This window comes from Falco peregrinus, chromosome 3, assembly GCF_023634155.1.
Source record: "Falco peregrinus isolate bFalPer1 chromosome 3, bFalPer1.pri, whole genome shotgun sequence".
Classification (NCBI taxonomy): domain Eukaryota; kingdom Metazoa; phylum Chordata; class Aves; order Falconiformes; family Falconidae; genus Falco; species Falco peregrinus.
This window is the reverse complement of record NC_073723.1, coordinates 72,164,098-72,191,880: the sequence shown is the minus strand read 5'-3', so window position 1 is coordinate 72,191,880 and position 27,783 is coordinate 72,164,098. Positions and strand designations below refer to the sequence as shown.

Genomic DNA, 27,783 nt, shown 5'->3' with positions numbered 1-27,783 from the left:
GTCAAATCCTTTTGCAAACAGTAAAAAATGCTTCTGGAGCGATTATCAGAATAGCTGGTTTTGGTGTATTCCACCGGATGGTTTTGTGTTTTTAGAAATTATTGCAGACGACATGAGCTTTCTAAAATGGTGACCCAGCTGCCACTGCTGTCTGTGTATGTAAGCATACACATGGAAATTATTTCTACAGGAAAACATAGAAAAGAGGGAGAAGGCTCGGATTCCTATAGTTTTTCTACAAACATCAGCCCTGAGAGATCTTGCTCGTTAGAAGATGTAGTGGTGATCAGACAAGATGTTCAGGATGAGATCTCAGGGAGGGTTTCTAGCAGGCAAGAAAGGGAAAAGGGTGAGCCTCTTGCCTTGGGCAAGTCCTGGTGTGCTCTCCTCCAGTTCCCAGGCAAAATACTCCCTCTTTTCACACTGCCCTCTAAAACCTATCAGTCCTATCTTTTCTTACTTGACCTAACTGTTGAGCAAGGTTGTGTCATGAAGGGAATCAGTTTCAGGCAGGAGTCCGTGATCAACAGATGGAGTCTTTGGGACAGAGCTGGCGGGATGCCAGGGCCAGCAGTACTGGGGAGTCCAGTGAAAAGGCAGCACCAGAGTCAGGGTGCAGGTGAAAGAGAAGAACCGCAAACCGAGGACTTCTTGGGGAGATGACCAAGTCAGGGTATTTTTTTCTTGCATGTAAAAAAGAGGTCTGTGTGCCTTTGGGGAATACAATTTAGATGAGGCAAGCCGAGAAGCTGAAAACAATTACTTGCTTATGTTCAGTTGTGCTGTGGTGCAAAGAGTTCTGCGAAGCTTTAGGGAAGTTTTTTACCAGTGGGGAACCCTGGCCTATTTATTGTGTTGGGATAGACAATCACGGAAACTCAGGAGGCTGGAGGCTGGAAGGGACCTTTGAAGGTCATCTGGTCTACCCCACCCTGATCAAAACAGAGCTAACTTCAGGCAGGCAGGTTGCTCTGGATTTTTGTTGAGTATCCTCAGTAATGGACATTTCACTTTCCCTTCAGGAAAACTTTCATAGGTTAATTATAAACAGCATTAAATTTGTAAGGTAAGAACTGCTTACGGTTTTAGGTGAATGAGCATTAGGATGTTCCGGATGGACACTTCCTGTTTCCACAATTCTAAGGCTGTAAAGTGTGTAGAATAATTTAAGAAATGCTGGGAATGCTAAGTGGGTGTTATGAGAAGTGTGTGTATATGGAGAATATGTGAAGTATGTTAAGTTATAGCTATTCTTAGGATGTTTTTGATGCTTTATTCTATCTGTATCTCACAAAACCGTATGCCACCACACTTGTATGTCATGTTTTTATGTAGTCCGGGACTGTAACATCTCCCTTATTCCATAACTTCTGAGGGATCACAGATCCAAAGAAAAGCTGTGCCTCCATGTGAAAACTATACATGAGTGCTAACTGTACAAGCAACAGGCTCAAAAGAACTTGTCTAGAAAGCACATTTCCTCTCTGCAGCTTACTGTTGCAACCTTTCTCTCTTCATATGACTCAACAGATGATCTCCCCAGCAAACAACCCCATGTTGTGCATTGGCAAAGAAGGTATTTTAGAGATCTGTTTGCATCACTGTGAGTCAATATTTGTTATCAGTGGCTCTGGTAGACTATATTGGCTATAAGACTGCCAAAGACATGCAGTCCTCCTAAATTATCCCAGGATATAAGACTTGTTCCAAGTAATTGTCTTCTGCTTCATCTTCCTAATTCCATTTGATTACCTACTACTTTAAATACGATGATTTGATGATGAAAACTTATTGATTTATAGGTTCAGTTCTGAGGCCTTAATTTTGTCCCTGTATTATTCCATTCTTAGTTTAATTAAGCTGTAACATGATAGCTTCTCTGAGTGTGTGTTTGCTTGCACGCCCTTTTAAAAAAATCCATTAAAAGATTTTAAAAAAACGCATACAAATGAGTTATTCTGTCAAACTACAAAACGGAACACAATCGTGAGTTGTCAGCAACCTCGAGTGAGAAATCTGAAAACCACTTAGCCCACTTTCAAATCAATACCCACATCCCTCATAAAAATTAAGATGATTCCAAAAAATTCCTTATCCCTTAAAGCATAAGTTTGTAAATTACATGTCCATTAATGAGAACTGAGATATAGAGCATGAGTTTAATGTAGAAAAAAATAAATTTAAGATAACTATTCTGTATTTAGAAAACTTGCTTAGCGTTGGGCCTCAGAATGTACAGTCAATGTAGTTTCATGTGTGTTTTACTCTAGTTTCCATTTTCCTCTGTACTATACTGAAACACTGCATGTTACACCTATGCTGAGGGATTCAGACCCCACCAAACTAATCTAAATTAGTCTTAAGTGTACTGCAGTGTGTTCTGACCTGCCACATGTTGATTGCTTGAGTGGGATCTCAGTAAATCCCACCTATCATGGTATACATACATATTGGGAGGAATGGCACATCAAGACACATTTATTCTAGGCTCTATGGAGCAGATGGCCTATCAAAACAACTTGCAGAGTTTCCCAGTTCTTCTAAGTGTCCTTCATGATGGTTTATTGGCCAAAGAGCTGCCGTCTTTTCTCTTTTCCGGGTATTTTAAAAAAACTGTACAAGGAAAAATAAAATCTACGTTCTCTATATCCTCTGAATTCCCAGCACTTTCTCTCTCTGTGGTTGAAGAATGTAGTCCTCTTTTGATGTGGCTCATATTATTTTTATCCCAAGGTTTTTTCACTGGTTGGATTCTCCCAAATAATCCAACAGTGGACATTGGGGTCCACAGCAGAGGCAGCTATCCTCTCAGGAGAGGCAAAAACACCTGTGACTGTTTACTGAGAAGGATGAGGGGAGAGGTAACAGAAGTTTACAAAATTGTAAAGGCAGTGGATAAACTGAATGCAGAACTGCTGTTCACCCAACCCCACCATATAAGGACTGTGAAGTGCTCAGTGACAGTAGCACAAGACTGCTTTAAAGCAGGTAATAGACAGCAATTTTGGAGATGAGAATACCAGACTAGATGGACCACTGGTGTGACACAGTAGTGCATTTCTTATGTTGTTATAATCTCACTGCAATGCCACAACCTTGTCCACAAAATTTGTTTCAGACAGAAAATAAACAACAGATGAACAAGAGCAGCATCTGTGATGCAAAACAAAGTATATCACAGAAGCAACAATAACAAAAATCAGAACCTTATGAGAAAGCCTGTATGTGACTAAATTTCAGCATATGATGAAAGACCAGCTTGTGACTAATCACGGCATCCAAACAAACAAGAAAATACTTCTTTTATGATAAACAGCCTATTGAAATAAATTTGAGTCTGAAATATTTTTGAGAAACATAAGTATCGAGACCAAAATCCGTTTTTGCTGAAATGACAGCTAAAAGAAAAGCTATGTGTGTTCATAAGTAAACAACTACAGTCTACTGGAATCTTCCCCATTTTAAAAAAGGAGACTGTAACAATTGCATCTTACAGAAGAAACACAATGAAGATCTGATAACAGATTTATCTTGAGAATATCAGAAGATTTGTAGTCTTTATTGGCTGCAGAAAATATGCACCATTTTACCCTCTTCAGTTTAGCTCTACAGTTTAGAATATTTTGTAAATCAATCACTGGAAAATGAAATCAAATCAAAGACCAAGCATGAAAATAAACGCAACTAGGAAAGTGCATGAGAAAGCATCTCTCCCCCCTTCCTGATTAAATCACCTGACATTGGCTGACTTACGTGAGATTTACATGATCTTTGTTAGCCTTTTTGGATTTGATATCCTCTTTTCCAGGCCTATGTTTCAAACAGACTATCTCCTGAGCTTCCACTCCTCAATTTCTACTGCTTTTATAACATTCTTTTCCCTTTATAATTGTGTTTGCACCACTCTGCATGGAAAGGCATGGGCTAAATTCATACCTGCTACCCCCAAGAGGGAATTTAAGTCAGTATCTCTTAGAAGGGAGTTGAAAAAGCATGTGTCAGTAGGCCAGTATATCACCCAAGAGGCTGTTTAAAAATAGCCAAAGCACATGATCTGGAGAGGATAAAGGAAACCTTTAAGATGAAATAAACATTGCATCTAAAATATTCACACTGAGCCCTCAGTGCACAGGATGTGCATATGTTACCCAGAAAACCAAATCTGGCTTCATCAGTTTCAGAGTCAGAAACATCATAGAAGCCATTCCTTAATATCTGCTTTATATAGCTGTCATACTGTATCCAATATTAAAGGCAAAGACACATTTGCTTTCCAGTGTACTTTAAATAAGCAAACACACTTGAGAGAAGAAATGCAAGAATCCCCACCTTTAAGTCAGCTGGATACCACAGTACACTGCTGCACTATCACCGATAAACACACACACACCACGGAACGCAGCACCTCTTTCTAAGGCAGAAAGAGTCTAAAGACTCTGGCCTTTTCTGCCATCTGTGGAGACTGCCAGGATGAGATTGACTGTGTGAAGCCTTGAGAGGTTAAATGAACCTAACGAGCTGTGGGGAAAAGGTGCCTGAAAGCAGGTCCTTGAGCTTTGGCTTTTCTACTTTAGGAAGTAAAAGAACGTGCTGAGACAAGATACAGGCAAATGAAGCATCAGGAACAATAAAAGTTTTAAAAATTCTTTCAGAATCAATTTTCAGGATAATTTTTAAACACTGAACTGTATTCCAGAACTTCTTAGAATGCTGAAACCAGTAACATGAAAATCTTACATAAAAGCTCAGGATGAAGAACAATCCAACAACAAAAGTCAAAAACTGAACCACCAGAACCCTAAACTGGTAAGGTTACAATCCCTGGAGATGTTTAATGTAGTTTTAGACACATTAATATTTTAATGCATGCATTTAAAGAGTAGTCCTGAAAAGCTATCCAAACAGATGGACCTTGCTTCCAACTGGAATCCCTTGTTAGTCAGAGGGCCTGGAGAGAAGACATTATGGTTTGTCCAAAAATAAATTGCTTTGCAAAACAGGAACCTTCTGCAGAAGTAGAAAACGCATGCACATGATGTGTTTAATTACTACAAGAACCTTCATTTTTCACTTCCTCACAAAAGTTTTGCTTTGCCTTTTTCCACAGCCAGGTTCCATGCTCAGAAAATGATCCTAAGCAGATCCTAAAGACCCTAAGCAGGCCAGTAGTGGGCTTACCTGTTCTCTCCCCCTTAGAGTTAGAGAAATCAAGTTTTTTTAAAAAAATGCCAGTCCCTAGGTCAATGACTAAAATTAGGACATTCAAATTTTCTAAGCATAATGAAAAATACTGTCTTTAAAAAAGGCAGAATAAGTAATATTTGAACACTCTACAAATGTAAATTGTGGCCCTACTTTGATTTGCCTTTCACTTTTTAAAAACAGAGAATACTTGGATATAGTGATAAAATTAAAAGACAGTCACAATGTTCTTATCAGACTCGTCTCGTGTGAAGACAAGGAACAACCAACCCAAGTTCTGTATTTCAGAAACAAAGTTCTAGCTAATAAAACATAACCTTTTCTCCAGTTTCAACTATTCTGCATATGTGTCATTAACTTGAACAGGCAAGTCTGACTCCTGTGAAGGTGCCCACTACCTTGACTCATAGCCAGAACCAAAGCAACAGCAAGTGTTCCCTATGGGATAGACAGGAAACTCGACTCCCACTCATGAAACATATAGGATGGGGACCTCAACTTTCAAGACAGTTATAGTTAATTACAGCTTTCACTGAGTGATCAATACTAGGTGAATAGTACGTATAAAGAGAATTATGATCCATAAATTACTTTTAGTGCTTATTCTGTCAAGGTCTTCTGGATGAAAACTGGTGATTTCTTTCCTATTGTCTCATCAGATCTGCATCACACTCATTATGTAACATAGACATCAGTTTATATTGGTTTTTCATCAATTCTTATATGAACTTCATGGGATACGCGCTGCAACTCGCTGCCAGAGTCAGTCCAATAACCACTGAAACAAATTAGTACTATGCTAAGAACGTGAACAGGTTTAAGGCAGAAAATGAACCTTGCAAATTGCAAAAAGGAAAAGCAAAGATGCTCTTGCATGTTTCTTTAGAAATGTGAAAGTTAACTGGAGAAAATGCATCGTCTAGAGCCTATTTTGTTTTAAGCCAACTATTTTTCAGAGCAAAAAAAAGCTGCATCCAAAGGAGTAACATTTTTTCTCCTGCCGGGGCAGATTTGCAGGGAGGAGGCTCATTTCTGCCGTGCTGGTCTGGCAGGCAGCAGAGCTCTATTCCTCTGATCAAGAGATCACTTTCATAACCACTTTTCTGAGGTCACAAATGAGGCTGCTGCAGTCACGCAACCCCTCGCCTACCAGAGCTTACTATAACAATGCAGGTTCACGGAAACCTTTTAAAGAGGCAGCCCATCCTTTCGACCCATGCAGATACAAGGTACATGCATATTATCTTACTGGCTTCCCCCAGCTATGTCACAGGACTATTTTATTTGAATTTGAGCAGGGAAGAAATGTATAGCTTGGAGTTTTATCTGAATGGAGTCATGTTGCCCCAGTAGAATTAAGTAAAAGGTTAAAATAAATAGCTCTAAAATTCTTTTAAACTACACTGGCACCTTTTTCAAATATTTATTCAGCCTGTTCCTCTTTATTATCTTAAAGGTCCATGTCTGCCAACCATGTGCTAATGTGAATTATGTTCATTAAGATATCTAAAAGCCATGGTAAACAGTCAAACAAATATTAGATTCAACAAACAACAGATACAATTGCCCTGAATTAAACACTGCACTACTGCAGTGTTAGGGACACCAACAATACAGAAATGGTAGATCAGGACATGGGTTTACTATAAAAAATTTATTCTGGAGAAATACTGTGAATATGCAATGAGTACTAGTTAGAGCTTGTTTCTAGGACAGAAAAGCCTGTTTTATATTTTAGCTGACAACATCCCACAAATGACCAACAGACTACTGTAGGGACATGCCTTGTAGGTGGTAGCTGGAATGGCCTTTGGGTGATGGGGGCAGGTGGGAATTTAAAGAAACGTTAAAAATACTTTTCCTTTTATGGGAAGTCAACTCTACCCATTGAAGGGGGGTGGTGGCCTATTTTCACAAGCAGCGCTATGAAAGCAACCGTTGTTGTTCCATCATGAAATTATTTGCACTAATTACCTGAAATAAAGTTTTCAAAAGCTGTTAAATTACTTTGGAGCCTACAATTTAAAAAATTAAGTTGGATGTATTGCTCATTGACATTTTATGAGGATTAGTATGCAGACACATTTCATTTAAAGGCAGCACAAATAGGCTTGCCCAAACCAGCTTTATAATCCAGCTTAAATAAGTAACAATAGTAATGAGGGCACAGCACTAAGCCTGTTGAGGACTCAGTGTGGGCTGAGATGACTCGTTCGCACACTGTCCCGCAAGTTCATTGCTATTCTTAGCCATGTTAGCCAGGTGAAAACTCATTCAGGTGCACCCACACATGCTACAGACTGATTCAGGGATTCTGGAGATGCACCCACTGGTTGTGAAGTGGCCTTGGCTTCATCCAAAGTAATATGCAGTCTTGACCTTGATGTGTATCTTCACCCAGCTCAGGCAGGGGGTCAGGTCCCCTCCCATCTGCACCGCAGTTTGCCTTTTACACAAAAGTTGACCTCCTGTTCTAGCTTTTATATGAAACTAATGACACCCCAAAATCAGCCTCGTCTCTGCTCCAGGTGCCACCTATATTTATGGAGGGGAATTAGGCTGGAAACTGGACAGGGGATTGTGCGCTTACTGCTGGTGGACCTCACTGTCAGAGCCTGGTGCACTCACGTCATGGGCGGGAAGTCAGGGCACCAAGGCAGGCTCAACCTCAGGCACCAAGCATCACCAGTTTCTCAGCTCAGAGAAAGTGCTGGTGGAGGTGATGAGACAGAGATGCTGGTCTGTAACAAGAGGGTGTTGCCAGCCTCCAGAGTGACCTGGATGGTAACCGGACTAGTGCAGACCAGGCTGCAGGCATTTCTGAAGACAGGCCATAGTTTCAAAGGTTTCTGAAACTTGTGAAGATGTTGCCCTGAGTCTTATGTTACTGATTTGTGCCCGTTCACTTACCACTACAACAACTTCCCACGGAAATGAAAAATATAGAAGGTCAGCTCCTGCCCAAACAAAGAGATGTGACTTTGTCCCTGTTTATGAACTTCAGCTAAACCACAAGAAATTTAGATAAAGTGAAAGACCATTGGATACTAATGCAAGTATTTAACACAGCAATTTTCCTTTCTAGTTATGGCGAGAGATACACCAGAGTACTGTTGTGCTACTTTACCTACAGAAATAAATTATACTGTTCTTCTGGAGACAGTTGGCAAAAAAATCATTGGTAACAGCAGGAATTAGTTTACATATGGGTATTTCAGGGTAAACAGCTGCTAGAATACTTGCTGCTCAGCTCTGTTCTGCACGACAGTCTGGCCACAGAGCTGGTACTTAAAACATCCTGCCTTACTGAGAGTCCTTTTTCTATTCCTTATTATATGAAAATAAAATATTTGCAATCTTTTCTCAAGAATATGACCTCTTCTATTCAAAGACCATGTGGTCAATTGCTCCATTTTCTAAGTAGATGCAAGAAGGCATCTAATACATGTGCCTAAGTCTCATTCGATCTGCAATTCTAGAGAAAGAATTGGTCAGTAATTTATTATAGTGAGATTAGGATAAGCAATGACCTCTGATATGCCAGTTTCCAAATAATTACTGTAAGCTTTCCTCAGTCCCTTCTCAGCTCTATAAACTTGCACCCAGCAGTGAAAGATCTGTACACCACCTATATATCTAAGGGATCATGCAGACAGTAATTTGGATTAGCTGCAAATCTGCCTTTACATTATTTTTTTTAATCCTCTTGTGAAGTTTATTTGATTTGAAAATTATTCAGAGAAATGTAAACCAGCTCACTTATACTCCAACTAATAATCCAAAATCAAACCATTTCAGATTAGTGTAATATAAATTTTTATTTAATAAATTTACTTTTAATAGCCACTAAGAGGTATTCTTTCATTAGAAATAAGTTTAAGTACTGTGAGAAATTACAGTCATTACGATCAAGCTTTAAGGATTTCTGAGTAACTCGATTACAAAAATTATAGCAAGCATGCTCAAAAAAAAGCTTCTGCCCTCACCCTCCTTCCTGTTGCCCCAACACACTGTACATACTTGATACTCAGCTACCTTTCCACTGTGGCCCAGTGCTTTCCAGACAGTTTTTGTGGAAGTGGAAGGAAAAAAAGCGTCCTGTTACAGCAACATAAATGAAGTTCTAGCTTGGCCTGAACTGCTGAAGGATGCCTCCTACTATCCAAGTAGCAGGCAAAAGAGGACAACACATAGTGCAGCTGCAGAGATCAGTTTAATGCAAGTTGTTGTGACTGAACCTTCTGCACATGGTGGTGCATATAACCTGTCCTAGCACAGCACAGCCTTTGCCTGATGTGCAGCATAAGAAATGGAGCTGGAATGCCTAAGCATAGCACCCCAGCCAAGGCATCACAGCCAGGAGTTGATGGAGTCAAGGCAGGACAGGGCAGACTGGGAATGGGGCAGCTGGAACATTCTTATGCCTTATGCATTTTCCACTGCCCAGATGTTCCCCAGTTGACATGAGCTGTGAGACACTGGATGTGCCAGTCCCGGAGGGTGTTCTGACCCCTGGGAAGCACTAAAGAGGCACAGGCCTGCCCGGCATCGAGGAGGCACAAAGGTATTTTGAAGCTCCGTTTGTCTCTTCTCCCACTCGGTCCCTGTACCAAGTTCAGCTGTGGAGCGGGAACTCAGCTGTGGCGCAAGATTCATTTTGTACATTAACCCGATGAGTTAAAATACCATCTGAGACCAACATGTAGTTAATTGCTGTGAGAACAAAACTTTGAATTTCCTGACCTATTCAAAGTTTGAATTTCCCATTAACTCTACACTCCCATACTAACAGATGGTATACAGGGTGCAGTTTCAAAATTCCCTGCATCGGAGTGTATGCAAAGAGAACAAGATGAGCTGAAATGCACACCCCTGGAAACCTGCTCCTTATACACAGAATGATAAACCTCTAAATGAATCGATTAACATGCCCAAGCGCCCCCCTCCCCTTCTGGGCAGATAGTCCTGGCTGAAACTCTTAGGCCAAAGCCATCCCTGCCATAGGGAGCTGGAAAAGCACTGGTTAGCAGAGCTGACTCATCAGCTGACTAGCCACAACATCAGCCACAAAGGACCGAGAATGCTGGTGGTGGCATGAAGCATGTGGGTGGGAGCAAGGAATAAGCAATCATCTGGCAGCCTAATGCAGTAGGGAGGGTTGACAACAATTCATTTTTTATTCCCCCCTCCCGCCCTAAGGCTTCATCCCTCTGCTGCAGTGATTCTCATAATTTTGACGCTGTGGTAGGGCTCTGTGTAGGGGAGGGAATGAAAGGTACATCCCCTCCCTGTGGCCCATGCAATGAAAGCATCAGCAGGCTATCTGAGCTCACCACACCCAGACCACATAGGGCAAAAGGCCCTCATGGAGTAGAATAGAAAAGAAGTTTGCCTGATCCTTCCTTTACCCAACAGGAGATGAGAAAAATGTCTTACTAGCAGGGGGGAAAAAAAAAAAAAAAAGTGCGCATCGCTTTCCCACAAGTGTCAGTCTGTTAGTAGATGGATATCCAGTTCTGGAATGGCAGAGGGCAGATATAAGAAAAAACTCTTAGGGACAAAACAAGAAATATAAGGGAAAGAGAGAATGTTGTAGCAAAGATGGGAAAAAAACCTATATGAAGAAAACAGAAAATCTGCAGATGAGGAAGATGCAAAAAAGAAAAGCATTTTGAAAAAAGGTGAGGTGGATTATCTCTAGAAAGACCTTAGAGAAAAAGGGGTGGAAAATATTTCTCAAAGATTTCAGAAGAAAACAGATTAACAAACTACAGACACTGAAATAGGGAAGGAAAGTCACCAAGGTAAACAGCAAAAGCACATACAGAAAAAATAAAATTGGCAGATTTAATTAAAAGCTTGACATGAAAGTACACTGATAAAATCCCCCAAATTGTTCACATGTATCCCATTATCTCTGCCTAGATCTGAGTTCACTTTCCAGTGTTCTCTCCCTCCAGCAGCCTGCCGCCACTGTGAATCTGGCTGCAATATGGTTAGCGGGTCCCCAATTTACCTAGCACGAAACCTCCCCAGCCAAATTACTGGAGTGGTGAAGGTGTGAGCTCACCCCTCCCAGGCTCCAACCTTCTCAACGGCATTTTTGCTTTCATTCCTAAAAATACATGCAATTTCAGGCAATGCAGTTTTCAAAACGCTGGGCCAGATTTTGAAGGCCTGACTTGCATTAGTCCACTAATGCCAAAGTTAAGCAAAACATAACAAGGACTTAAGGACTTGACCAGTTGTATTTAAGTTTCCTCCCCAGCCAAACGTGCTGTTTTCTGAGAAGAGGTTTTTTGCCTGAATTTTGCCTACAGTAGGTCTTCCCTGGCAGATTGCCTTGGTGGGAAGAAGATTAGGTTTCTCACTGTCATCTTCATCCCTGGAAACTTTCTGTTACATTTCACAGTCTCCACTACAGGCATTTCAGGGCACATGAATATACAGCTTAAAAGCCTTCCGCAACATGTTTTTCACATGCTGCTGTATGTATCATTTGGCAAGAGAGTGATGAAGAGTCACAAAATTGTATTTTGCCATTGCAGCTTTTCTCTAGCTGAAGAAACTGTTCCACTTTATTTCCTGAATTAAAACTAAGCTAGCTGGACATTATCTTCAGAGATTCAGAAGATGGAATATCTGCTGATGCTAGAATAGCTAAAGTAAACACGCTGACTCCTGTCTGGAAATTGTGACTTGACTTGATAAAGACAAGAAACAATAAACTCCTCTTTTCCAAATGACCTCTTGGAACTTAGCGCCCTGTAGCGTTGCTGTGAGGAGCATGTCTTCTGTCCCAACACCGACCTCTCCTCCCACCTCATCATGCCAGCGGTGGCTATCTCCGTCATGTCACTGGTTTTAAAAACGTTATCAGTTACCATCACGATGTTTATAAAGTGCGATAATGAAGCAAACCTTCAAACTGACATTGTCTGCCTTCCTAGCCATAAGTCTGCAGCAACAAATGTAGGGTGGATCGCTGTCCCCAAGTAATATGGCACTTCCTACCATGTTTATTAAATATTTCTAAATTGCTTGTTAGCATTAATAACAGTGAGGACTGAATATTGCAATGTGCAATACCTTCAAACTCTCTGACATGGCATCTAGTATAAGGCTCACAAGAAAGAACTCTTCCCTTAAACAAGTATATAGAGCAATTTTACTAGTATGTAATTACACGGTCCTGATGGTTCTGGAGAAGTATTGAAATCAATTGTGTTGAACGCACAGTAATCTGAGATCGCTCTGCACCTTGCATGACTGAGCATTTAACAGCTATTAAAGTAATTCCTGTAATTTTAAACAGCTCTACTTTCATCACACAAATATTACTTGTTTTGAGATGTACAGCCTTTGTCTATATGCAGTGACATTAAAAAGTATGGAAAGAAGAAAATGCAGTTCCATTTTTCTCCACTTTACTGTCTCAGCCCTCATAATAACATATTGGAATACGTTCCACATAAATCCTTATATTCATCAGTTCAAGATGTATTATCTAGGTTAGATTATGAAAACATTTATTGAGAGGAGAAACAAACTATTATTTATTGAGCCATTTTCCCACACAAGGCTTACAGAGGTCATTTGATGGCACAATATCATTTTAATAAATTATTTGGAACAAAATACAGAGTTCTCGTAACAAGATTTCAGTGACACTGATACACAACAATACTAACACACAGAAGATAGCATTTTCTGCACAGATGTGGAAACACTCAGGGGACTATGCAAAATTAGTAGAAGGTGACATACATTTTGCAACTACACAATTAGTAAAGTGGTATGAAGTTGTTAATGGACTAAAAAAATATAAAATATATTGGGTTGTGATTTAGATCTGATCTTTACTTGTTTTCAATCCTTTTCTCTCAACTTTTTTCAGCTGTTTCCAGTATGTAAGTAGCCAATTCATGTTGCAGGTTCAGAGGTAAATGGGAATAGCAGATGCTTTATTTATTACAACAATACTATAGGCAGAGATTTAGTTCCAATATATACCTTCAACTTGATATATTCCATGCAGATATGAAAAAGGAGTGTACTGAAGGGATCTCAATGGACTTTTAGGGACATGGTAAATCCATGTGGATTTATGGCAAGACCATTATATAGCATCGAACTTTCAGAAAAGAAATTATGAGCTTCTTTGAAGGAATTTTTAAAGTCTGTTTTAACTTCTCTTAGCAAGCATTTAATTTAGTTTACTGATCTGCATTCTGCTTCCACTTCTACTCATATAGATGTCAAGGTTTTAGAAAACGTCAGTTGCATTATCTACATGATTGCACCAAAAATTATAATCAAATTAAAACTGGATTTATAAAGGGAAATCTGCTGTGCTTCATCTAAAAAATTATTTCATTACATGGTGGGGAATGTTCAGAGCACTGACTAATATGTTACTGCTACATTAGATACAGCAGAAAAGCATCTGTGTTAATCACTTGGGATTTTCTTTCCAATAACATAAAAAAAGATACTAGACCAAATACAATTAAATGAAAACAAGCCCTTCAGAGTAATCCATTGAGGCAAACTGTAGGACTAATCCTACACCAAACGAGGTAAGCTTTGCAGCAGACACCAGCTCCCATCTCATGTTTTATGCTTTCCAAGTATCTAAATGATATCTAGTCACAGCTTAGAAAGGTGTCTTGCACAGATTCAGCAATATAAATCATGTGACATATCAAACTTTTGTGTTTGACTAAATCATCGGTCTATTTATTTACTTTCATACTTCTATAAGCCTCCCAGCCACCCATAGCTCTGCTTATAACTAAGAATATTTTTATGCAGGAGGAACTGGTGGGTGACCTGAGCCTGACTTCAGGAAGGGTATTTCATCCATAAAGGGCAATGTGAGGAAAATGAGCAACGGCTGTAGGAGAAAGAGTCAAAACTACGGAAAGCAGAGAGAGGGTTGATAAGTATAAAGACTTGACATGCAAGGATTATTACAATTACATGGCCTTAATGGGAAAAAGCCAGGCATAGAGATGCCCACTGAGGTGGCAGAGCAAGTTGCTCATTCAGAGAAATGGGCAACAAAGAGAAATGACTAGCTATGATTTCTGCAGGGCACAAACGCCAGTGGTGTCAGGAAGGCCTGCGATACAAGGGTTACACAATGAGAAGGATACGAGATTTGTTCAACAGTCTTTGCATTGTGTTCAGAGAGGAAGTCGCAGTCCAGAAATGGTGGAGGGGGACAAGACGTGCCCAGGATATAGAGGCAAGATAGAGAGAGTGTGGCACTGGCTGGTCCCCAGGGAGGTGCCTGATGCCCAGCGCTGGGGCTGTCCCTGAGCCCTGCAGCTACCCTGCTCCTGGCTGTGGTGGTAGCATGGGCCCTGATGGACACCACGGGGACCCCTCCATCCCTTAGGGAGCAGCCAGCCCTCACAGCACCCTGACAGGTGTTTCTGACAGCAGATGCTGGAGCAGCAGCAATATTGGCAACCAAACGGAGAGGGGTTTGGGAGAAAAGGAAGGAAGGGCCCCTCTTGTCCATGGTCAGCATTCAAAGATATCCCAAACTGTTTTGGAAGCTATACAACAAGGAAGACTGAAAGGCATGATCTGAAGAGATTCTAGTCTTTTCCAAGACTGTGAGGACTGTTCAGAATGTGGAAAAACAATTATTAAACGAATCCTGAGAAACAAGGTCTGCCGGTCACGTGATAGTGTCCTTTCCTCCATGTCAACACTGAGCAAATGGCTCAGGCTGCTACTCTGATGTCACCACTGAGTGTAGCATGACATAAAATAAGAGTTTCCAGTCATTGACACACATTTTCTGAAGCAGTAACTAGGTTAACCAGGGTTGCCTACCTGAAGTCTAGCAAGGTGGGTTTTTTACTGCTAATATTTAATTTAGATGTCATTTGCTCATTTTATATGCCTTTTAAAGTCCAAGCACAGTATGCAAAAAAACCTCACCACACGCCTTAAGTACATTCAAAAAAGTCAATAAAATGCTATCAGTAAACAAAATTTAAACTGAATAAATCAGAAACTATGTAAAATATTTAAAAAACAAAATTAATTGCAGAAAACACTCAGGCCACTTAGCCTTCCCATCTTCCATGTCTTGGTATCCTTTTGTCCCTGGGTTAAGTCATTCCAGTGGACCTTTAGGGCTATTAGAAATGGAAACACAGTTGCCACCACAGAATAAAAACCTGGTCACTCACTGACAGAGCGTGCATATAACCAGTATAAGAGAGGAAACAATAGACACATACGGAAGCGCAGAGGGAGCAATACAAAAACCCAATCAGACAATACTGATGCACATGACTGGCAATGGCCTCAGAGTTTCAGTGGCCCAACCATTAGCAGGACTTTGGGGAACAGAGCCAGAAAGAGGGTTTTTAAAAATAAAACTCTTGAAAGTAGACAATAAAACACATCTGTGAGTGGATGATAGAAGCAACACAACATTTATATGAAAATCTAGTAAGTAGATGATGGAAGCCAGTTAAGGATCTAGCTATTAATCTTTATTCTCTACCCTCCAGCCTACCCTGCACCTTCCTACCCCCTCCACCCACCCAGCTAGACTACAACCTGTAAACCTATCTTTACACATGACTTCATATTAGCTATGGATTCCAGTTGAAAGGAAAATAGTAAAGTGTGCTGGTAAGTACAATTTGTAATAATAACATTTGGCCTACTCTTGACACATCTTTGCAACCTCCACATTTCCTCTCCCCCATGTTTAGCCTTCACACTGCATTTCATGAACTTCTCAGGGTTCCAGCAACCAGCATGCTTGCTAGTGAGGCATATGAGACAGCATTTCAGAACTCAATGACCTGACTCTATAAAAGTACTACAAAGTCTGAAAGCTAAATGGTAATCCAAATTATTTTTAAAAAGTCTTAGAAAGGAAGTAGTGTTTTAGATTTACATCTGAATGGCAGGCTCTTAAGTCAAGATATTAATGGGTTTGCCTTCCTGAAAGTCTCATCAGAAATAATTTCTGACTATATTTACACTACTCTGAAAGAGTTGTCTTCAAAGGAGCTATGATGATACTGTCATATGGTTCTCACCCATCTCCATCCATGCTGCTATCTGGCAAACCATCTAAGGACAGCTTGCAGAGTTTTGCCTGATGATGTGATAAATGACAAGGAACACTAAATGAGGGTGGCTCTATAAGCACTAAAACATGTTCTGGCTTGGCCTGAGCCTACACTTGCAGCTTTCCATCTCCATGGACCACAAGTCTCATTCTGAGGTCTCCTTTGGCCAATATAATTGCGCAGACACAAAAAAACTGGAGTTACCTGGTCTGGCAAGCACCAGAGAGGTATGTCTGCACTGGACATGATATTGTCTAGTGCTGAGATCTTTGAGCTAGCTCTAAGGGTGTTGGGTATGGGTGCACAGTGTCTTATGCTGCTACACAGAGCTAACAGGACCCTGAAAAAAAGTGTAGTTGTATAGGGATGTCAAGGCACGAACTCTAGTAAGCTGTGCCTCTCAGAAGGACTAATTCACATGGGCTTACCCACAAAGTGGCATAGCCACTCTGCTTATTGCTACAGGACCCGCTTTAACATCTGTGTTGTTTCAGAGTTCTCTGCAGAGAGCTTCACCCTGTGCTGTAACCCAGCAGTGAGGTGGTAGCAAACTGAGAAGAGAAACTAGAAGTCTCCCACACTGTTCTCTAGCCTAAAACTATTTGTCTTCAAAGCCCTATGCAATTATATTATGCCAAGCTAAATTCCTCATTCTGTTGGATAAGAGGTATTGTCTTTCCTTTAAAACATATCTGTGTTTAAAAATAAGAAAGTAAATCATTTTCTTGACAGTAAAGGAACATGCTTCCTCTCAGAGATGGTAATCACTCATGAAGCCGAGAACAAGTGTAAACCAAGCCAAAGTTCATGCCTGAGGGAATGCGTTCCTACCTCCCATTCACTGCAGCAGTGACTAGCACAACATTACTGCTAGTACCTTCTACGGTCACTGCAATTGCTAGCAACTTCTGAAGTAAAAATGCCATCTTTCCTATGATGAAAACCAATCTTATTTCCATATCCATGGAAAACTTGGGTTAACGTGGAGCTAAACTTATACTAATTTCTTTCTCAGTCTCCAACATCCAAACACAATTTAACTCAAGAAAATGAGGTCAATGAAAGTCCATTCATTTTAGCGTAGGATAATAGAATTTGATCCATTGGGGACTATGAGGGTATTTCAACAGCTGGTACCAGGCTGGGCTGAGGAAATTCTTTGCTGCAGAGTGAGGATTGAGCAAGCACAGTGCACAAGCAAGATTAACATCACTGAATGCAAAAGACGATGCACATATCAGTCTACTGGATTAGATGGGCCCAGCTTCTTCCCTGCCACATGCCTATATTTACAGTGATGCTACATGAGATTTATCATGTGAGCTAACCAAATGCAACCAAGCAGAAAAGCCTACCAAATCAGAATGATTAAAAATGACTAAGCAAGCTGGAGAAAGATGAAGATCCACACTTAATGGCTCAAAGTACTCTGGGACTTCCCCTAGCATTGGACCAATATGTCAGCTGTGGTTTGTGGGAACACCTACAAAACCAGCCACTGTGTGTGTCTGTGACCATGTTGTCTGGTTCTGAGTGTACCTCCACTATCACTGGAAACAGTGGAACTCTTCCAGTGCCAAATGCCTTCAGGAGAAATCTACCACTCAAAAAATTCCCCTCATGTCACTTGTCATCACCAGCTCCCTGGTTTTCTAATCAGTTTTGCTTAGATCAGGAGAAACATTGACTCCTAGAGGGATGTTCACTTGAATGGCATCCAGCAATAGAAAAGCCATATAAGATATAGTTCCTGAAAGCAGCACAAAGTCTATAGAGTCCAGCCCTCTTTGTGCAGGTGACTGACTCAGCCTAATGGCTCTGACATTGTGAGGTCTGACAATACAAACAACCCACAACACATGGCGTAAGTACCCAAGGAGTATCAGACAAGATATGAAACATTTATAACTAAGGTCCCTTTATTTGCCATTACTCAAAAAAATAGGTATGGAATTTAGAGCCAGTCTCAGAATTAACGCTTAACACAGTGTTGCACTGGAAGGTTCCCTTGATCTTCAAAGGTGTCAGGAATTCAAACAATTTAAGAGTCCTTTTGTTTTTCCTGAGTATAGGCTTATCCTGAAGTAAATCAGCTACTCTCCTTCTCTTACAAACCCCATCTTGTTTGCAGGAAACTAAAGAGAAAACTAGCTAGCACAAGAAGGTCCGTCCTCTCACAACAAGGCATAAAGAGGAGATACAGTCCTCCTTCAAGACTCAGCAAAGGTCTCCCAAGGGTCAGAGAGATCTCCAGGTTATCCAAGAGGACATAAAGCACAAAACAGCCTGAGGTATTTGCTAGAGGGAATGAATGGAGTCCCAAGGAAACAAGGGGAAAAGAAAAAAGTGAAGCATTGGTATAAGCAATACATCACAATGAAATGGTCTTTCTGGCAATTCAAAATGTCAAAAAATCTATTCAAAATAATCCACTGTGAGAACAGGTAATGTGGAGGAGAGTCAATGTGCAGCTGTTTCTCCAAAAATGAGTTCTGCAGGATCTCAGGAATGAATATATGCAGGTAGCTTGCTTGAAGTCTTGACACTTCCACTAAAATTCCACTGATGCAGTATTTTAGCACTTGGTTAAATAATGACTTGCAGACAGCAGGTCTTCCTTCAGAGATTTACTTATGTCAGACTTAAGCAGCAGATCTCTTTTTCCTTTTTTCAATTGCTATATTGTTATGAAGATGGTAAAATTACAGAGCAGTAGAGAGTAGAAAACATTTATTTCATGAACAGTTCCTTTTTGGCTGAAACACTCTGACTGCTGTAGTAATTTGAATATGACAGCTCAGTACAGCCACAGACACAAACTTACCTGTTACCCACTATGCCCATGAAGTTTCCTTCTCAGTGCAAGCCACTGAATATGCTGCCCTAAGAAACCTAAACAAGCCAAATGCTTATTGACAATCTAATAAGCCATGACTGAACTACAGCAATAGATACCCTAAAGACATTTTGTATGTTTTCAAAAATAAGAAGTTCTTACTGCTTTTTCAAGAAAGAAGTCATTCAAGCATTCATTTTCAGAGGACAGGACTAGGAGTGCTCTAAATCAGCAGAATATGTCTTTAAAAAACAAACTTGTAATTGTTAAAATATTCAAAATATGTTCGGGACTTCTCAACTCAAGGCATCAGCTTCAACCCTAGTTAAGCAGAAAACCACAGCTTAAACCCCATTATATTTGTAACTCAAGATACAGGTTTCATCACAAACTAGAGGCTTGAGGATAATTTGAAAGCTTCTCACTATTTCCATACTGGAAATCAATATATACATCATACCAAGAAAAGTGGTGGGAGTGAAGAGACTGAGTCAAGGAAGTATAATTCCATGACTGTTGATTTAGGCATTTTATCCTGTTCTCAACGTAGCCTCTCAATTTTTATCAGTAATTCAAATATTTTATTTTACTTTTCCTATATCTGTTCTAAATATATCCAGTACAAAGGACCTGGTGAGTCCAATGAAAAGATACAAAGATGACGAAGGCACTGGAGCATCTCTCAGAGTTAAAGCTGAGAGAGCTGGGGCTGTTCAGCCTAGAGAAGAGAAAGCTCAAGGGGGGATCTCATCAGTGTGTATAAATACCTGAATGAAGGGTGTAAAGAAGATGAAGCCAGCCCTTTTCAGTGGTGTCCAGTGGCAGGATCAGAGGCAATGGTCACAAACTGAAACACAGGAGGTTCTGCCTGATCATCAGGAAACATTTTTTCACTGTGAGAGTGACCAAACGCTGGCAGAGGTTGCCCAGGGATGTTGTGGAGTCTCCATCCTTGGAGACAGTCAGAAGCTGTCTGGACATGGCCCTAGGAAACCGGCTCTCGGTGGCCCTGCTTGAGCAGGTGTGTGGAACCAGATGACCTCCAGAGGTCCCTTCCAACTTCAACCCTCCTGTGATTCAATGAGACTATGGTTTAAGTTTAAGGGAAAGCTTCAGGCTACTGGAACCAGCTAACAAATGAAAGAAGACATTTTCCCATGGAAATGTAACCAGCATAGGCCATAATTGTAACAATGAAATCAAACATATGACTTTAGTTTCAAAATCAGTTAAATCTTGTTGTGGAAAATTTTTCCTTGCTTATGTAAAGTAAAATCTAAACAACATATTTAAACCCAAAAAGCGGAACTTGTCAATCCAGAACAAAGCTGTAGCTGAGAGATTTTGAAAAGAAAACTCTGGGAAAATGGAAATGTTCAGGAGAGACAGTGGGGGGAAAAGGGATGCCTGAGAGTCCTGGTACATGCACTGCAGTAGAATCTTGGCTCCTCAGACCAGAAGCTTTGGTTCAGGTAAGCAGTACTCATACAGCAGTGTTCAATAGCATTACAGTGCAGATAATGCACTGAAAGCAAGATCGTTCTTTGCTTCCTTATCCATCTCAAGTTTTAATTTCTTGTATCACAACTGTAATTTTCTGCGTCACTGGAGACATGCACGTCACATCAGAAACAGGTCTGTAAGCTATGCAGTGGGGACTGCCGCACCACTCAAATACTATAATAACAGTCTGTCCTGTACAGCCTAGTCTAAAGAATTTAATGAATGAATCTAAGGAATCTGAATCAAAGTAATAAAAAGTCCATGTATGTTATTGAGCTAGGAGATCAACAACCATGGACACAGTAGTAGAAGAAAGCTGGAACAGACTACAAGTAATTGAGGAAAAATCAGGCTGGCTGGGAGGAGTCCTTTGTTGCTTTCTTCTTAAAAGGCATAAATCCAATTTCCATTAAAGATAAACATTGGTGGGGATTGGATCACACCAAACACACAAATGAGTAAAAGGAAATGATCCACTAATATAAATGCTAAATCAGAAGACAGACAGAAACCACACAGTGTGTGCTATGCTGCCAGAACTGAAAAGAATTATATATAAAAGATTTAATTGAAGGGGATAAATGGGTTAGAAGGTAGAAGGGCAGCTTGGTGAAAGTGGCTGGGAAATCCTGGAACCAATGGTTCTTCAGCAGCAGCAATCCAAGGCACAGCAACATGAAGACAATGAACCCAAAGAAAGGAGACTTCAGTGCTCCTGGAGAACTGGAAGGAAAAATCTCAGAGAACAGATATCTAAGGGAAGGAGGAGCTGGATGTTCTTTCAGCAAACCACTATGAAGCAGATAAGTGGAAACTATCTCAGTGGCAGTGAAGAGTGAGAAATACAAACAAAGACCATCTTAAAATCCTCAGTTCTTCAATGACTGGAAGCTCAGAAAATATTTTAAAAAATGAATTAAATAAAGCACAAGTGTATATGGAGAAACAAAAAACCCAATGTATAGCATAAGATGTAGCAAGAAAGCAAAGATTATGAAAAGCATGCTGGAAGTCCTTCAAACATACAAGGTTGGGAAAAGTTTTCTGCTACTCAGCAAAGAGGGACTAACAGATAATGCAAAAAAAAGAAGTTTAAGTGTATATTGCCTCTTTTTGCTTCCGTCAGCTAGGATCAGGCAGATACTGCCACTAAACACTAGCAACAAGGTTAGCACCTCAGGTACTTGGACAAGTTTAGTTGCACCTGGTGAGACTCATTGCAGTGTATTCTGAGAGTGAGCTGAAGCATATTCTGCTGTACTAGCTATTAATCTATGAGAAATCACGATGGAAAGGGGGGATTTTGAAAGATGCAAAGAGGACAAACATGGAGCTTTTCTTTAGAAAGCATGGGGAGAGAAAACCAAAGATATTAGGACCACTAAGCTGAGCTTCAATCCCCAGACAAATACTGGACAAAAATATCAAACAACTTATTTGTAAACACTTATAGGTAGTAAGTAGAAATCAACAGATCTGTCAAGGATATGTTGCCATGTTACACTAAATTAATTACCTTCTACAAGGTGGACATATGGATGGAAAGAATAGCTATTACATGTCTTCATAACTTTAAAATGGCTATTCCTACTGTCTCAATCTTTTCATAAGTAAACTGAAGAATCTTGTTGGAAGGGAGTCCAAGCTTACTTAGGAAACCATAAGCTGAGAGAAGTTATCAATCATTTGCTGTAAAATGGTAGGATGGATTGCACATACCCTAGATTAATCTTGAAAAAAGACAAGCAGAGCAACAGGAACGATTAAAGAAAATATAGCCCTTGCAGGAAAAACAAAGGAGCAGGGTAGGGCTGGTTTGTCTAAAGAAGAAAGGACTGAGGGAAACATGGGATACCTTCATGGCTGTAAAAGCTGAGGTGCCATGAGAAAAGGGAATAAATTGTTCTTCTCCAAAAGAAGGGCTTAAACTGCAGTCAGAGAGCTCCAGCTTGGATATTAGGAATTGCCAAGGAAGATGTGGAATCACTCACATTGCAAATTTAGGAAAACATTAGACAAGTGACCCCCGAGTTTAGGCATGGCTGGTTCTTTACTCAGGAAAGTCCATTACAGGCCTGTTTCCTGAAGTCTTAAGTTCTGTGTGGAAGCAGATGAACTAACATTTGTAGACAAATTTCTCAGACTCTACTGTAATTCAGTTTAAAATCCATATATAACTTTAGTCTAAGGCAGGTCAAACAACTTGTCCCCATACTTGGCTGTCACTAATTTTGGAATGACCTGGATTACAATTTAAATATATTCAAAGTTTCTGTAAATTTTATATTTATTCACAGTGTTAATCTATAACTCCCTATATTCCTTATTTAGTCATCCATAAAGGTATCAGATTTTCAGCTTTCAAAATGAAATGAAGCTGGAAGTAAATACAGAGAAGGCACTGAAGTCTGAAACAAACACAAAGAGTCAAAATTATACTGCAAGGGAGATTTTTGTTGCGATGACGCTGGTTTTTGTGTGTTTGCATTTCTCTGCATATGTGCATGTGTGCATAAACGCAAAACACACATTTGTGCATGCATAAAATGTCCAGATGGGAAAAATAACAAGCTATTGAATTATATTACTTTTCATACAAATTACATAATGAAGGACTTAAAATACCCCCATGTCTTGAATAATCAAAAAATTGCTCCATATTTAGGTCTCTACATTTGCCACCTAAGACTGTACTCAACAACATGTTATCATATATTAGGAATGCTCATGGCTAAAAGGATTAACGTTAGCGGATGGTACATTGAAGGAAAGTTTGAGTGGCCTACTGATACAAGTTTAGTCACTAAGAACTGAACAACGAGGAGCTCTAAGCCCTAGTTGTAACTATTGGTCTATCTACATTGGCATAACTGGTTTTCCTTACAGGTGATGGGAAGCTTAAGTTAGCCATCTCTCAGAAAGGATCTGAGGTGCTAAAAGAACAAGGTGCTATTCTTTTTACATTTATTTACAGAATTAATACCTGTACTAGAAGGGAAAAATTTAAACAATTGACAAAAGAGTCTGTTTTGAAGTGGAGTGAGACCACCATTTTTCCGTCAGTGGAAAAAGTGAGAAGAGGCACTAAAGGATGTATTGTCAAGAGTGGTAAAGGAAGAGAGGCAACAATTAACCAAGGTGGAACATGGCCAAGACAGAGGCCCAGCAAGCTCAAGTGGTCACAGCTACTAAGTGCCACTCCACTCCCACAGGAGCTCCACCCAAGGCAAATTTTCATCAGGGCCAAATGGCCAGCACAGCTTTCCTGTAGCAGTCGGATGCCTCTCCGTCTAAGCAGTGGTTCAGATCCACGCTGCCTTATACAAGAAACCTAGTGGGACTGGAACATTATTGCTGCAAGCCATTTTGAAGTGCCTATCAGAAAAATGGAAAATGACTAAATGCATATGGCTTGGGGGGACCGGGGCTATTAATAGAACCACTGTCAACTGATAACAGAGATACAAAGACTGTAAACCAAGTAGACAGAAGAATTGTTCTGAAGCCAAAGGAAAACATTTCTAAGAATGAGGGAGGGTATCCACCACACTGACTTAAACTGAATACTAGAACAATCTGTCTCAACAACCAGATCTAAATTTGGAAAAGAACCAGGCCTTTGCTTAAACAATTTAACGAAGATGAATTGGCCATATGCTTTGAGGTACTAACCTGTAACGATCACCAAAGAGGGAATAAATCACTGATGAATAGTCTCTATCCCTAATACCTAATTCTCTGAAAAATTATTTTCATACTCAAAATCAATATGGTGAGGTCACTCCACACCCTTTAATTGGTTATTGATCTTTATAAATACAATATTTGTGCTACACACTGAGTATTGCAGAGTAGCTACTGAAAGGACATCTAGTGGTAAGTAAATGAGTATGTCTAGAAATCACAGGGACTGTTGAAGGTGTGCAATTGTCATGGGAATTGCTGAACTATTATGGGTTGAATCTGCAATGTCATCTATGAACTTATGTGCCCAATAGCACTGTTCATGGTTCTTAAAAAATGGCATTCTTACAAGCACCTTTTAAAAGCCTGGAATTTAAGCTTAATTTCCTTAAAATTCGCAGAACAGTCTTTTAAACAAAAGATGCGCATTCCTGTGTATCGTAGATACACCAATTTGAGTCTCCTGAATCTCCACTGCATCCATTTTAGGAGTATCAGCTGAAGAGAACTCATTACAGCTATGGTTTTGCTTGATATTCCAGCCAAATTTCAGCTTGCTCATCATCATTCCTTGGGTCCTCCATTTTGCCACTCCACAATATCCTAAGCTATTCCTTCCCTTCTCAACTTTCTCTCCTATGAAGGCAAACAGTCAAAGCATATAAATTCTACACATTTGAGCTAATTTTACTCTTTCTTTTTTTTTTTGTCCATCCAACTTTACAGCCACTTCTTGCCCGTGCTTATTCCAAACCCCTTAATATGTACTAACAGCCTTGTGACCAGGAGATGCCCACAACAGAAAGCTGTATTCCAGATGGAGTCATGCTGGTCTCATGCAGGGAGGGATTACAACCTTCCTGCGTAGTGACATGCTGCCTCTAGGCAAACAGACCAAAATCCACCCTTGGCTTTCTTGTTCATGTCAACATATCGTATTACAAGCATAGAACAATTTTCTGACCACTGTCCCTCTTTGATTATGGTTTTTATGTTCTCTTTCCCAGGTTTCTCTTTTCTATTGAACACTAGTTCCTTTGGATTAATTTTCCCTGAGTGAATTCATACGGATTTGCTAGGTCATTTTTTCCAGATATAAAATTGGATTAAAAAAAAAAACGTAACAACTCTGTATGCCACTGGTCTGTTCTCTGTCCTCACAATGTTTATAACAGCTCCCAACTTAGTACCATCCTTTAATTTAAAAAGCCACAAACAAGCCATTTCTGCTCTTCTATCCTCTTTCATCACAACAAAGACTGAAACACTGAGATGGATATTTTTGTTTGCTTTTTTTGGTGACTTCCTACCAAAGTTTTTGTTTTACAGATTCTGCCTTATTTCTCCACAACTACAAGGAAGTAGATTGTGACGTCCATGAAGGAGGCTGCAGCTCCTGCTCTTACCCAAACATTAGCACCTATTCCTCACCCAGTTATTTCCATGGATCGACCCTCCTCCACTCCACCCTTCTGAAGCTCCAGCCTGCTCTCGTCTTAAAATGGCACGTAGTTTCCTTCCTTTACTATAAACAATGTTTTCTGTAACCTTAGTTTCATGATGTAAACACTTAAAAATAAGAATGATGGGAACACCAACTATGTGTTCAATTAGGCAATTTGGGGATTAAATTAAACGAAATCTCTCAAAACATGGAACATTTCAGAGTAACGAAGTCTGACTTTACTCGTTTTCCTTTCATCCCATCATTTAAAAGAAAGGGATGATGAATCTTAGAGACTCTGGCAGAAGAGCAGTAAAGGCAGCTGAAGACAGCTTATTGCTTGTGAATCCAAGAGAAATGAAAGTAGAGCTCAGAGGAAGAGGACCTTACACTCAGGTATGTGTTCAAAGGGAAAGAGAGGCACTCTGTACACTGCAGGATGCTGGAGGCTGGGCAACCAGCTGCCACAGTTGACATGGGAGGCTCCTGCTATCAGTAATATCACCATCTGTAATCTGATGTCAGCTTGTAAAATGCCCCGCAGTCTGCCAAAGCCTCTTCAAATTGGCATTTCTTTTATACCAAGATATTTTTTCTAAGCAAGAAGCCAAGCAACAGATACTATTCTGCAGTCAAAACCAAAAAAAATATAGGCCTCCCTTGTATACACTGTGCATAATAAGGAACAGTAACAGGCAGGAGTAGTAAAGGAAAAATAACGTTCATAAAATCATACTTCTGTTTATTTCTGCAGTCCACCTATAAGTTTTGGTCAATTATACTCCTTCAAATAGGCTTCTTTCTTCTTCTTTTTTTTAAATAAATGCAGAGAGAATTTTAATTGTTAAATCCCTAATCTGGATTTTGCTCTTGTGAACTCTTCAGCAACAGAAGAAACTAAAACTGTCTGCAAATTTGGAAGAATTTTTATTATGTACATCTGAACATGCACATTTGGCTTTCATTGTGCCGTGTGCCAGACAGCTACAAAACCAAAGCATAGCCTAGCACAGCCTTAGTCAACACTTCAAACTCTGGGTCTCACTTATCCTGAAAGACAGTGACCTTTTTGGCCTTCCAAGCAAGCCCTTTTATGTCCCCTTGGCATACAGCAAATACAGGTAATACAGTAGCTGCTTGACTTCCACATCACATTTAAACAGGCATTGTGAACATGCACGACGATAGCTTCAAAAAGGGAGTTCAAAGTATCTACAGGTACTACACCTGTCCCCAGCCTCTTTGCTGGTTTAGGGCTTTTGCGGTCATGTTTCCCTGTTTCCTAGAGCCTGCTGAGGAAGGGCAGGAGTTATCCCATTATTTGCCGAAAAACACGCAAACAGCATAGGAAGAAATGCACAAAATTTCCAATGCAACATCCTGTGCACAAAATAAGTTTAATAGAACTTTTTTTTTCTTTCTTTACCAATATGACTTCTTAATTTCACTTTAGGTTTAGTACAAAGCAGCAATAAAGAGACCTACCTTGGAAGAAACTTTTGACTCTGAGATAGCTGACACTAAGGCGCAAGATGGAAAGTTTGTCCAACTTCGATATGATGTCAGGTGGAAAAGGCAGGAGGCTGGCCAGGTGGTCCAGCTCTGCGTTCAGACGGTCCCTGTGTCTCTTCGAAGGATTTGATTTTTCATTCCCAACTGCAGGCCTTCTGTGGTGGAGAACACATTTTCAATTACCTGTTTTACCTCCAGACAGTACAACTGCAGACTGAGGTGCTATGTGAAATTACTTTATAACAGTCATATTTAACCTAGCTTCTATGAAAACCCTTAAAGTTTCTGTTCCTTGTCAAAAAGAGATTTATTGTCCTGTAGTATTACCCATAGTGCAAAGACATGGACATCAGCCTCTCTTTTCACATCTGCCCAGTGAAAAACAGATGAAGAACTGAGATCTCTTACTCGGAACACTCTCACCTTAGGGAAATGGGTACTATCTTCATGTTCTAGTCAATACCAGGAAACACAATTTCTCATCTATGTTG

General features: G+C 40.1%; 1 protein-coding gene across 4 annotated transcripts in view; it reads right to left on the bottom strand.

The window, feature by feature from the left end:
• Positions 1–27,783, bottom strand: part of AHRR (aryl hydrocarbon receptor repressor) — an 89,595-nt gene that overhangs the window by 36,480 nt on the left and 25,332 nt on the right. For all 4 annotated transcript variants that reach the window (XM_055800541.1, XM_055800538.1, XM_055800537.1 and 1 more), the window contains exon 3: positions 27,266–27,447. In XM_055800541.1, the coding sequence (XP_055656516.1) occupies positions 27,266–27,447 (182 nt within the window). The remainder of the gene's footprint in view (positions 1–27,265; positions 27,448–27,783) is intronic.